At 44.9% G+C, this 11,511-nt stretch overlaps 1 protein-coding gene across 4 annotated transcripts in view; it reads right to left on the reverse strand.

Annotated features, from left to right (window-relative positions):
• Positions 1–10,717, reverse strand: part of LOC143639759 (protein Shroom2-like) — a 129,799-nt gene extending 119,082 nt beyond the window's left edge. For 3 of the 4 annotated variants that reach the window (XM_077107816.1, XM_077107818.1, XM_077107817.1), the window contains exon 1: positions 10,456–10,620. In XM_077107816.1, coding sequence (XP_076963931.1) covers positions 10,456–10,620 — 165 coding nt within the window. Of the gene's footprint in view, positions 1–10,455 lie in introns of all 4 variants that reach the window. The other variant, XM_077107819.1, reaches the window with a different exon arrangement.
• Between the last annotated feature and the right edge of the window lie 794 nt (positions 10,718–11,511).

Below are 11,511 nucleotides of genomic sequence, written 5' to 3' on the forward strand. Positions count from 1 at the left end.
CAGAAGAGCCAGGAGAGAGGTCCAATCCCTGCAACCATTCCAACAGCCCACCCACCTCTGCCTCTGGCCAGCCCTACCTGACGACTCTACACTAGGCATCCTCCCAGCCTCCTGCCCTACCTCTCCAGAGCTCCCAGGCAATCATCTGCAGGGAAGGGAAGGAAAAACGTGACAGGGAAAATCAAATTATCAGCTCAGAGAAAGAAAAGACTGGGGTGGAAAGACTGGGTGTGAAAGTCTCAATTTAAAGTGTGGAGGCAATAAGCTACATGCTAATTGGACACCCACAGGGATTCCTTCAACAAACTGAAGAGTCACACTGGCTCATGGGATATAAATAAAGTCTATATTTTTTCTCTCAAAGTGGAATGTAAAACTTTTGATTTGTCTCAAGATTTCTTTTGCTAGAATAGGCTGACACAGCAAGTTATCCAAGAACCAAAACATAACACTGGTTTATTTCTGGCTCATGTATCATACATGCCATGACAAGTCACCTCTTCTGTCATTCAGGAACCTGTGCTAGTAAGGCAAGCTGGGATATAAAATGGTAGACATCGCTTACTCAAGCACTCCCCTGGGTAACACTGTCACATGGCCACACCTACCTGCAAGAGAAGCTGGGATACAAAGTCTAACACATGCCCACTAGGAAGAGAAGATACCTGTGGGTACAGTTGTACACCCTGAAAGATTTTCTACTGCCAAAGAGTGAAGAAATGGAGTCTGTTGTCACAGGCATATTTAATGTTCATCTTTTCCACTGTTTTCACTTCCTAAAAATCACCTTTTAAAAATGTCTTCTTACCAGACACGGTGGCCCATGCCTGTAATCCCACTGACTCAGCTTATTGAGGTAAGAGGATCTCAAGTTCAATGTCAGCCTCAGCAAGACTATGTCTTAAAATAAGTAATAAAAAGGGTTGGGGATAAAGCTCAGTAGCAGAGCTCCCCTGGTTACAATCTCTAGTACACACACAGACACACACAAAATCCTACTATTCTGAATATCATATGATCTAAAAAATAATGAAAAGAAAAAACAGTATTATTTTTAAGTGGTTTAAAAGGAGGGGTTTAAGTGGTTAGGAAGGTGGGGAAGAAATAATCACTTTTAGTGAACTATATATAACACAAGACGATATTCTGGAGCTGGCAATAGATGCATCTGGTAATTAAATGCATTCCTATAAACCCATACTAAACAGTTAAAACCAGTCACAAAATCATATGCCATTCAAAACCTAGCTATGAATCTGTCTACACTATACGGGTCATTCAATAAATTTATATTTCTAAAATAGTGTTCCAAATACTTCCTTAACTCATACCCCCCAATGCCCACCAGTGGTACCAAGGATTGAACCCAGAGGTATTTTACCACTGAGCTACATCCCCAACCTCTCTTCATTTTTTACTTTGAGAGAGGGCTTTGCCAAGTTACCCAGGCTGCACTTAAACTTCCAATCCTCCTGCCACCACCTCTGTAATTGCTGAAATTACCAGTGTACACCATCATACCCAGCCAAGTTTCCCAAATTCTTAATGAATTCTTAATGAATTCATTAGGGAAACAGAGGGAGGAGAGTTAAGAAGGAATTCAAATTTATTACAGCTAGTTTTACACACTGCCTCACTTAATCCCCATGTTAATACAATAAAACAGAAGTGATTCTAGTTTGATGGACTGAAGGATTAAGGATTAGATAAGCGGAGGGGAGCTGGAGGTGTAGTTAGTGGTAGAGCCCATGACTAGCATATGTGGAGCACTGGGTTCAATCCTCAGCACCACATAAAAATAAATAAAGATATTGTGTCCTTCTACAACTACATCTAAAAATAATAATAACTTTTTAAAAAGATTAGATAAGCCTAGAAACCAAATGCAAGATCCAGCTTCAGACATAAGCAAGCACTGCCACTTACTACTAATGGTGATCTTCCCTCCAAACTGGAACCACTGTGGTCAGAGAAGGGGGCAGAGATGGGCACTCTCACCCAGGTGAGCAAGGCAAGGGTCCCCTTCATTGGCAGACTTCCCATCACCTCTAAATATGCTCTGTACAAGAAATTTATTAGGTAGAGAAAAAGGTACTATCTGACATGGCCAGTCCAGAAGGAAATGATCTGAAGCCCATGGCCTTAGAGGACTCCACAGAAGAGCCTCACCAGATCACTTGCCCACATGCACAGAGCCTCCATTATTTTGGGCAACATACTCTTCAATACCAGTAGATGGCCAAGAAGCACTAGACATTTGAAGGAAACTACTATGGGGAAAGAGAGAAGCCAAAGCAAATAATGAAAGTAGAGTTTGGAAATGGACTCTACATGGAAAGATAACTTTGTAGAAACCAGCTTACTATTATCAGAGAAAAGAAAGAACCATGAAACAATTTGAGTACCATACATAAAAGGAACATCCAAAAAACAACATTTTGGAATGTTGCGGGGGGGAGAATATATACATTTAAGACTCAAAGGAAGGATTGGAAAATGAGGTTAAACAAAATCTTCTAGAAATCTAGAACAAAAATACAAAGAACTGAAAAATAAGTTTAGAGCCAGTCAAAAGGATGAAAAGTCTGATGTCCCTCCAGCAATACTGTGCATCAAAAGGAGACCACCTTCAGAGTGCTAAAAGACAACTGTCTCCAACAGAGACTTTACCAAATCATGAAACTTCTCAAGATAAAATTATAACATTTGCTGATAGTGAAGGTCTCAAAAGATGACACACTCTGTATTTGAATATAAGAGATGTTTCATAATTGAGGAAGATTTGGGAGATGAATCAATAGTAAGTAGACAGGAAATTAAGCAAAGAAAAAGTATCATTAATCCCAGCAACTGCAAAATATTGTGCAGGAAAAATAATAATAAGTATGTATCCCCAGACTCAAGAATGATAGCATTTGTAATAAAAACAATATAATATTGGGAATGTGGTTCCCATGGCAGAGTGTAGGTGAGATTCTGGGTTGGAGCCCCAGCACTACAAAAAGAAAAAATAAATAAAAATTTAAAAATAAGTACAAGAGAGCTATAAAATCTTTGGTTTAACTCAATGGTAGAGTGCTTGCCTGGTGTGCACCAGGCCCTGGGTTAGACCTCCCAGCCCCACAAAAACAAAACAATGTCAACACTGAATACTGTTAACTCACTGCTCCTCTAAGAGGGCTATTTTGCCCAAAGGGACAATGGCAATATCTGGAGATAGGTGGAGGGGTGTGACTAGCACCTTGTGGGAAGAAGCCAGGGAGGCTACTACAAAACAGACAGTATCACAACTGTTTTGGGCCAAATGTCAGCAGCGCCAAGGCTGAAAAGAAAAAATTCTCTTCCAAACAAAATTATGATGGGATTACATTGAGAGTGCGAGGGGTTAAAAAAAATGTAGCTGGGAGAAGGCAGGCTGGAAGTTAAAGAGTGTCGGGGAAGGGCTGGGGATGTGGCGGGGAAGGGCTGGGGATGTGGCTCAAGCGTGGCATGCCTGCGGCCTGGGTTCGATCCTCAGCACCACACACAAAGATGTTTTGTCTGCTGAAAACTAAAAAAATAAATATTAAAATTCCCCCCCCCTCTCTCTAAAAAAGAGTGTGGGGGAAAATCTAAACCCTAACCTCCTACAGTGGGAAGAACAAAACAGCAACAAAAGTGGCAGCTATATACAATGCAAACCCACTATTTAAGGATAGAGATGGCTGTGCCAAAAGACACAAGTTCAATGGCTATCTCTAGGGAGGGGAGCTGTTGGTATGTAACAACTCAGAAGAGTCTTTTGATTTTTTTACTCTGTGCAAGAGCCACTTTGATAAACATAAAAACAAACTATCAAAAAGATACATTTTTTGACACTTTGTCTCCTTTCTTCCTCCAGTAAGTAAGCCTTTCAAGGGCACACAATCTACCCAGCCTGGTTTCTCCTTGACCTCAGTATTTGCCTTTGATCTGAAAATCTTATTCACTTTTGGCCAAAAGAAAGGTAACCCCTACCCTTCCGAGCCAATCCAGAACACTGTTTGTCTGCCATCTTCATACAACAGATGCAGTCAACATCACTTGCAACTTAATACTTAGGGATTAAAAAAAAAAAAAAATGTTACCTTTGCAATTCGGAAAACCTAGCTTAAGGTTCAACTATAGTGAGGTTAGTTTTCTGAGTTGTTTTTTGTTTTGTTCTGTTCTTGCCCTGGTGGGGATGGAATCCAGGGCCTCATACATGCTAGACAAGTGTCTACCACTAACTAAACCCCCAGTCCCAATTATTTTTTAATGATAAACCATCTTCATTCCACATGTTTCCCCAACAAGAAGTCTACATTCATTCATATCCATAAAAGGAGCAGGCTCCATCTCCTACAACGCAAATTTTTGCTCAAACAAGGAACAGGAAAATAATTCTTTCAAACTATACCCTCCTTGTATCAGAGGCCTGCAGTGCTTTGTTAGTTTGTTTTGCTTGTTTGGGGTGGAGCTGGGGATAGAAGCCCCACACATGCTAGGCAAGTACTCTACCACTGAGCTACATCCCCCAGTCCCGGTCAATTTTTTTTTTTTCTTTTAAGGTCTAAAAGAGTACATGGAATTCAGAGTTCTCTCAAAATCCTTGTTGTGGGTTAAAACTTTTAGCTCACATATGTAGGAAAAGCTGTGGCTTGTAGAAACCTGTAGAATTTCTGCTCAAAGTGTTGCCCTACTCCTACCTGGTCTTTGAAACTAAAAGACAACCTGAATAAAAAGACTATTCAGCCTTCATACCCTAAAATTATCTTGTAGAATCTCTCCACATGCCCAGGGTGCAAAAAAAAAAAAAAAAAAAAAAAAAAATCCACAGAGCCTAGGGCTTTCCTCCTCTGCCCCTAAGAGCTTGGTCACAAATCCAGATTTATCTGCATGCTGACAGTAAGCAACCTTGGGAGAGGTTGCTTTTCTTTAAATAAAAAATAATAATAAAAAAAAGCCCTCCCCAAGTGAGGAGCCCAGTTTCTTTGGCCATGAAATATAAAAATGGTTAAGAAACCCTAGCCCATTATGACAAGGTGAAAACTACTATTTGTTATTCCACATTTAGCTCTCAGGAGAACTAGTTTTTCCCCCCCTAACAGATAGATGTTAGGACATGTTAAGAAATACTCATAACTGAGCCACGAAGACCAAATTCAGCATGGTTCAGAAGTGTGATACATAGCTTAAGTTATAGCTTTTCATAATCCTCGAAGCCTCTGGATTTATAGGTGTGAGTCAAGCACACTAATGTCTCAAAGAGGAAGAATCCTCCACCCGTTGAACCTCAAAGCCTCCAGGTACCAGACCTTGGAAAAGAACTTTAAAAGGCAGTTTGCCACCCCGCTGTCCAAAACATCTCTGGAGGAACAAGGATTAGAATTCAGCAGGCCCAAGTTAATTTGCAGGCTGGGAAAGGGTAATAAAGATCTATTTGAAAGCCGGTTGGCAAGGAAGGTCTCCCAACTGAAAAGGTCTTTCAGCACAGGAAAGAAAACTCACCTCATGTTTTTTAAGCATACTATGAATTCTCCAGTACAAATGAGCCTTTAGAAGTACACTCATCCTAATAATTCAGACTGTAACTGCCATCAAAAAGGGAATGGGTTTTACAATTCCAAAGACCTGCTATGGCCACAGCACTCAGGTATGCCATAAGGCAGAGGGTCGCAAACTCTCACCCACCTACCATTTCTCAGACACCCATAAAAGCAGCAGCTTTGCCAGCTACAAATCATGAGTTGTGGGTAAACACAGAAGCTGACCCAAATCTACAAAATTCAGATCCATCAGTTCCAGATCTACTGCTGAATTCAAGGACCCCTCTTTTTCAAAGACTTAACTAATATTTGACAAAGAACTTGGCTCCTAACAAATATAAGGACATAAAGAGCAGCTGCTCTGACTTCCCCAGTCCCCAAGTCAATGATGACCCTGATTCAGCTGGCCCCCTAAAGTGAACCCCCCTTATCAAATCACTGTAATGTGAGAGGCTTGGGGTCTCTCATCCCCACACATCCCTAACAATCTGTCCTTCTGAGCCCTCTGCCATCTTGGTCTAATGCTTTATGTAGGATATGGTGTACACCCCACCAAATGTGCCCTGATTCTGCCTTGAGCATTCACAATAAAAAACATTCATAATGTTCTCACATCCAGCAAAATGCCCTATCTGAAGCACTCTGAGAGGGCAAGTCAGGTGGGGAACCTATGGAAATCTTCAAGCATCCAGCTCCAGAGCAGTCCAGTCCCCCTCCAAGACTGCTCTGTTACCAAAGGCAACCTGAAAACTAATGGGTACCCAAGGGCGCTGCCAGGGGAGGGACTAGGCCAGGTCCAAAAGAATGTCTTCTTCCTTCGAAGGTTCTGGCATTCTTAGTGGGGGGACTCTAAGAAATGATGAATAGGCGGGGCTGAGGCTTCATTCCTTTGTCCTTAACAAACATTCCTGAGGCAGCAGGGGGCCGCCTGACACCCAGCTGGTGTACTTAATGTTTCCAAATGAATAGTATTCCCCAACTGCCTGTTGGGAATTCAAGCCACTAGGGTAAAGTTTATAAGTCAGCACCCTCTCCTCCCCCATTGAAGTTTTCTTCAGCTAATCGAAGAGGAAAGAAATATGCAAAACTAGCAGACTGCAAATCTCCACTGTGTCTGCTTACACAGGCCCTGAAACAGGGTCCTGAAATACTAGCAAGTCTCTGCAGGGTCTTAGAGTGGGGACATTATTCCTGCTTTCTCTGTAAAAAGAGCAAGGAAAAAAAATAGGTTCTTAAGTATTTTTTACTAACAACAGGAAGATTTCAAGCTACATATGCTGCCCTCGGTCAGCAGAGGTCTCAATGGTTTTCAGGCATGCACCTCAAATTTCATAAATATTAAGCTCCCTGGAAGTTAGTGTCCTTTAACTTTATACTAGACCCAGAGAAAAGTCAGACCTTACCCAGGCCACTCAGCATGACTATAAAATGCAGTACTGGGGAGTCCCACTTGATATTTCCTTTTTCTGGCTATGAAAATGCAGATGAAGCAAGTATCTGTTTGCCTTTTACTATGTAAATAACTCCTTTCTCAGGACCAATACTTGGAAAGAAAACAGCCCTCCACACAAACAGTGGAAATGCCAGGGGCCTCCAAACACACCACCCTCAAGGCCAGGGTTGGCAAAAAGAATTAAATAAACACAAAGACACTTTAAGAGCAAAGGTAACACACCATTAACTCAACAAAGTGATTCACAACTGGGTTAAGTAAAGCAACATCTGGGGATATATCTGGTTGTCACACCTGTGGACAGATAACCAATGGTATCTAGCAAATAGAGGCCAGGGAATCTGGGGAACAGTCCCCACAACAGAGAATCATTCAACACAAAATGTCAACAGTGCCAAAGTTGAAAATTTGTCACCTAATGAATGTCACCAAGTTATTCAACATGACATTGCCAAGAAATTCCAGATGCAAGTAGATAGCACTGATTGGAGGAGAAGGAGGGATGAAGATTCAGGGTCCTTCCCAGGACTCCCCAGGTTTGTGACTTCAGTGTACACCATTTAATCTCTCTTGGCCATAGCTGTTTCAACTATTAAAATAGGCTAATGAAACTCCTCCATCTGAAGGTTAGTACTGAACCAGCCTTGTTCTTAACATCCCTTCCAGTCTCTTGCTCTCTGTGCTGCTGGGGATATACCCAGAACCTTGTACATACTTGGCAAGAACTCCACCCCCAGCTCCTTCCAGTTCTAAAATGTACACTCCTGTGAGACTTTCGAATGACACCACTTTAATCATTAAAAAAAAAAAAAAGTGTCCTCTTGCTGTTGGATCAAACTACTCTCAATTCAAAGCTGGCTAAATAGAAAATAAATTGTGCAAATCCCAAGGCTCCAATAAGTAACCATTTAATTACAAAGTATTTTTTTAAGTGCAAAAGAACTATTTCAAGAATTATTGTTTAATGATTTCTGATGGTTTTTTCAGTAGCCACTGGGAAGGGAAGATTCAAAATCTGGATTAATTCAAATTCTGGTGGTAGAATAATTTTCCCTAGTCTCCAACACAACAGTTTGCTTTCACTGTTTAAGTGGCCATAAATGGACACATTTTCCTTCTCCCTTTTAAATAATGTGACAGTTAATTACCAGCTCTCAGGCTATATGCAAACATCACCAGTGATCTTAACATAGGAGAAAAGACACATAGGTGAAATATTGCTGATACTATGCAATAGAACATGTGGCTAATATATATGCATGCACAAGTTAGGGTGCAACAGCACAGCTTATCTATTTACATATATATATGCAGGGAAATAAGGGACAAATGCCCTCAGATTTTCTGAATCCCCTCCATTCTAAGCAACAAAACCACATTGGAGCATGTGTAAAAGTTAAGTAGGGCTGGAAATTTAGATCAGTAGTAGAGTGCTTAGCATTACTGGGCTTGACCAGCAACATCTTTCAATTTCTAGAAATAGGAAGAACCAGGGGGCCACTAAGAATGCAGAGTTTTTAGAACTTGGAGTACCTGTACAAAAGAGCAACTTCTGATGAAACTAGTGTATTTTAGAGTTAAAGTAACCTCCACCAAAAGCACAAGACTTCACGTCAAATAACATTTTATAAATTATTCCATCTGCTATAAAGATAGAATTTTTAAAAACATTTTAAAATTTAATATTTTTTTTTGTACTGGGGATTGAACTCAGGGGTACTTGAACATTGAGCCACATCCCCACCCCTATTTTGTATTTTTATTTAGAGACAGGGTCTCACTGAGTTGCCTAGAGTCTCTGTGCATTTGCAGAGGCTGGCTTTGAACTTATGATTCTCCTGCCTCAGCCTCCCAAGCTGCTGGGATTACAGGCCTGTGCCACCGTGCCTGGCTACATTGTTTTAAGAAAAAGAAGTACATGAAATGCTAAAGATCTGTGTTATTTACCTGACATCTTTTCAATTGCTGCCATCAGAAATGGTCTTTAAGGGCTGGGGATATAGATCAGTTGGTAGAGTGCTTGCCTCACATGGGTTCAATCCATTGAAAAAAGGAAGAAAGAAAAAAAGAAAGAAATGGCCTCTAAAACCTTGTTTTAAAGGCACAAGCTAATGTACTTTAAGAAATATTCAGAAGCATGTCCTGTATGGGCAGGGTAAACATTCTATGACTGCCCATTGATTTTTCAAAGATTCCAATTTGATAAAGGATCACATCCTTAAATTTATAACAATGACAACCTCCTTCCTGAGGACACTGTCTTTCCTGAATTCAACATAAATTCAGTGTACAGCTAAGCAAGTATCCCCTTCAAGTCTCCAGTTTTATAAATGTAAGAGAGGACCTGGGGTTGTAGCTCTGTGGTGGAATACTCATCGAGTGGGCAAAGACCTACAGGTTCAACCCCCGGTCCGAGGAGAGACAGGAAGAGAGAAAATACAGAATAGAGAAATTTGGCATTTCATTTGCTGTTTGGACCACAAAGCCATCTCACTTCCCTAATTCACTACCGGTGGGGTGGGTTAGGAGTCACTTAATTTCTTCCTGCTGTGGTGAGGGAGAAAAGCAGAGAAAAACAGTAAGTCACCTTCAAAAAGCTTCTAGTAGCCAGGAATATTTACATTTTAAAGGGAACTTTGTCCCTAACACCCTAACAATGGCTGGGCTCAACGCTTTTCAAAGAAACTGACCACTAGACACTTTCAACTAGCAGAAAACAGACTGGTTTGCTGTTTGTTTTTACAGGTTTATCCAGATTTGGATGGTAAGTTTCAAGATGAATTTTGTTTTGAGATAAGAGAGTTCCAGTTCTAAAGCAACCCTTCCCCAATACATGCATATTCCAGTTGACGCAAATTAGTACTTTCTTCAAGTCCTACTTTCATAAGCACGATGAAAAGTTTCTGTAAGTTTCTGCAGATATCTAGTGCGCATGGATATAGGTCTGGAAGCTGAAAGTCAGTAAATATTGATGCGCTGATGGAAATCGAGAAGCTGGGCAGGCGGCAGCTGCCAGTCTGGGTTTCATAGTGATAACGGGTACAGAATCAGCGACCCTAGAGAAGCAAACAGGTGGGGACGATTCTGTCTACCCCCTGGCTCCTAGGAATGTTCCTCCTCTCACCTCCGGACAGCCCCGCAGGTAGAAGTCGCCCTCGGGAAGACCAGGAGTCAGAGGGGACTCCACCAGGCCCTTTCCTGGAGGGGGAGGGGAAAGGGATCCGGAACGGGAGCCATTTAAACTCAGTTCGGCGCCTGAAATCTCCTGAGAGCGGCCGCGGTGAAGCCGGATCCACACACCTTTGTCAGCCTCGGTGCCCAGGTCTCGGTCGCTGACTCGAGCAGTCGCACGCCTCGGAACAGAGGGCTGCTCCCTCCGGTACTCCTACCCCGGACAATACTAAGCGTCGCGGCCACTTCGGGACTGTCACCGCGCGGGCCCCGCGGCTGCCTTACCTTGGTGATGACCAGCGGCTCGCCATGCTCGCGGCCGCCCTTCAGGGTGAAGCCCCACGGTGCGCCGCCGCTAAGCTGCACCTCCACCAGCCGCCCGCCGTCGGCAGCCCGCGCCTCGGCCTCCGCCAGGCGCTCGGGCCGCGCACGGGGCTCGGCGCCCTCCATGGCGCTGAGCGCGGGGTGCTCAGCCCCCCGGGCCAGCTCGGCCCGCGCCCATGCACTCTGAGGAGCCCCAGCCGGCCAGAGACAAGGGAAGCTCCGGGTGCCCTCGCCGCAGACGGCCACTCGCGAACTTGCGCTGCAACTTGGGAGGAAAGTGCCGGCCGGCCCCGGAGGGAGCCGGGAGGGCAGGCGCGCGGCGCGCGGGGGAGGGGTAGGCGGGGAGGGGGCGGGAGGGGCGGGGCAGGCGCTCGCTGTAGCTCGCGCTGCACGGCCGGGGCCGGGGGCGGGGCGCGCGCGCTCGGGGGCGCCAGCCCGGGGCCCCGGGGATAGAGGGGGCGGGGTCAGGGGCGCGCTCGGGGCCCGCGCGAGCGAGGCGCACCGGGCAGGAGCTCGCGCCCGCGGAGGTTCTTGTGGGAAGGGGCGCGCTCAGAGAATTGGCCGGGCAGAAGTAAGGCGATCACGCTCTGGGCCAGCGCGGCCAGCAAGGACCTTGGCGGCCAGGGAGGCGGCCTGAGGTCCCGCCCTTCCTCCCGCGCGAGGGCTTGGCAGCGCTTTAAGGCTCGGGGCGGGTCAACCCGCCGCCCTGGACGCCGGGCCGCAGCAGGTGAGGCGGCGGAAGCGCCCGCTTGCTGCTGGGCGGGGCGCGGCGGCGGTGGCCAGTGTCCGGGTCCTTCCTTCTTAGAGCGCGCCTCCCTCCTGGCACCCCCGCCTTTGTTGCGGCTGGTCCCCGGAGGCCGCACAGGTGAGGGCGGAAGCATGGCAGGAGGCCCTCCTGCGTACCTGCGCTGTTTCTGTGCGGCCACTTCTTGGCCCCAGGATGCGTGCATTAGGACGGTCTGTACTTTCAGCCCTCGGTGTGCACTGACGCTCTCCTACCCCGGGCTGCAACACCCC

The sequence above is a fragment of the Callospermophilus lateralis genome, chromosome Y (genome assembly GCF_048772815.1).
Source record: "Callospermophilus lateralis isolate mCalLat2 chromosome Y, mCalLat2.hap1, whole genome shotgun sequence".
Classification (NCBI taxonomy): Eukaryota; Metazoa; Chordata; class Mammalia; order Rodentia; family Sciuridae; genus Callospermophilus; species Callospermophilus lateralis.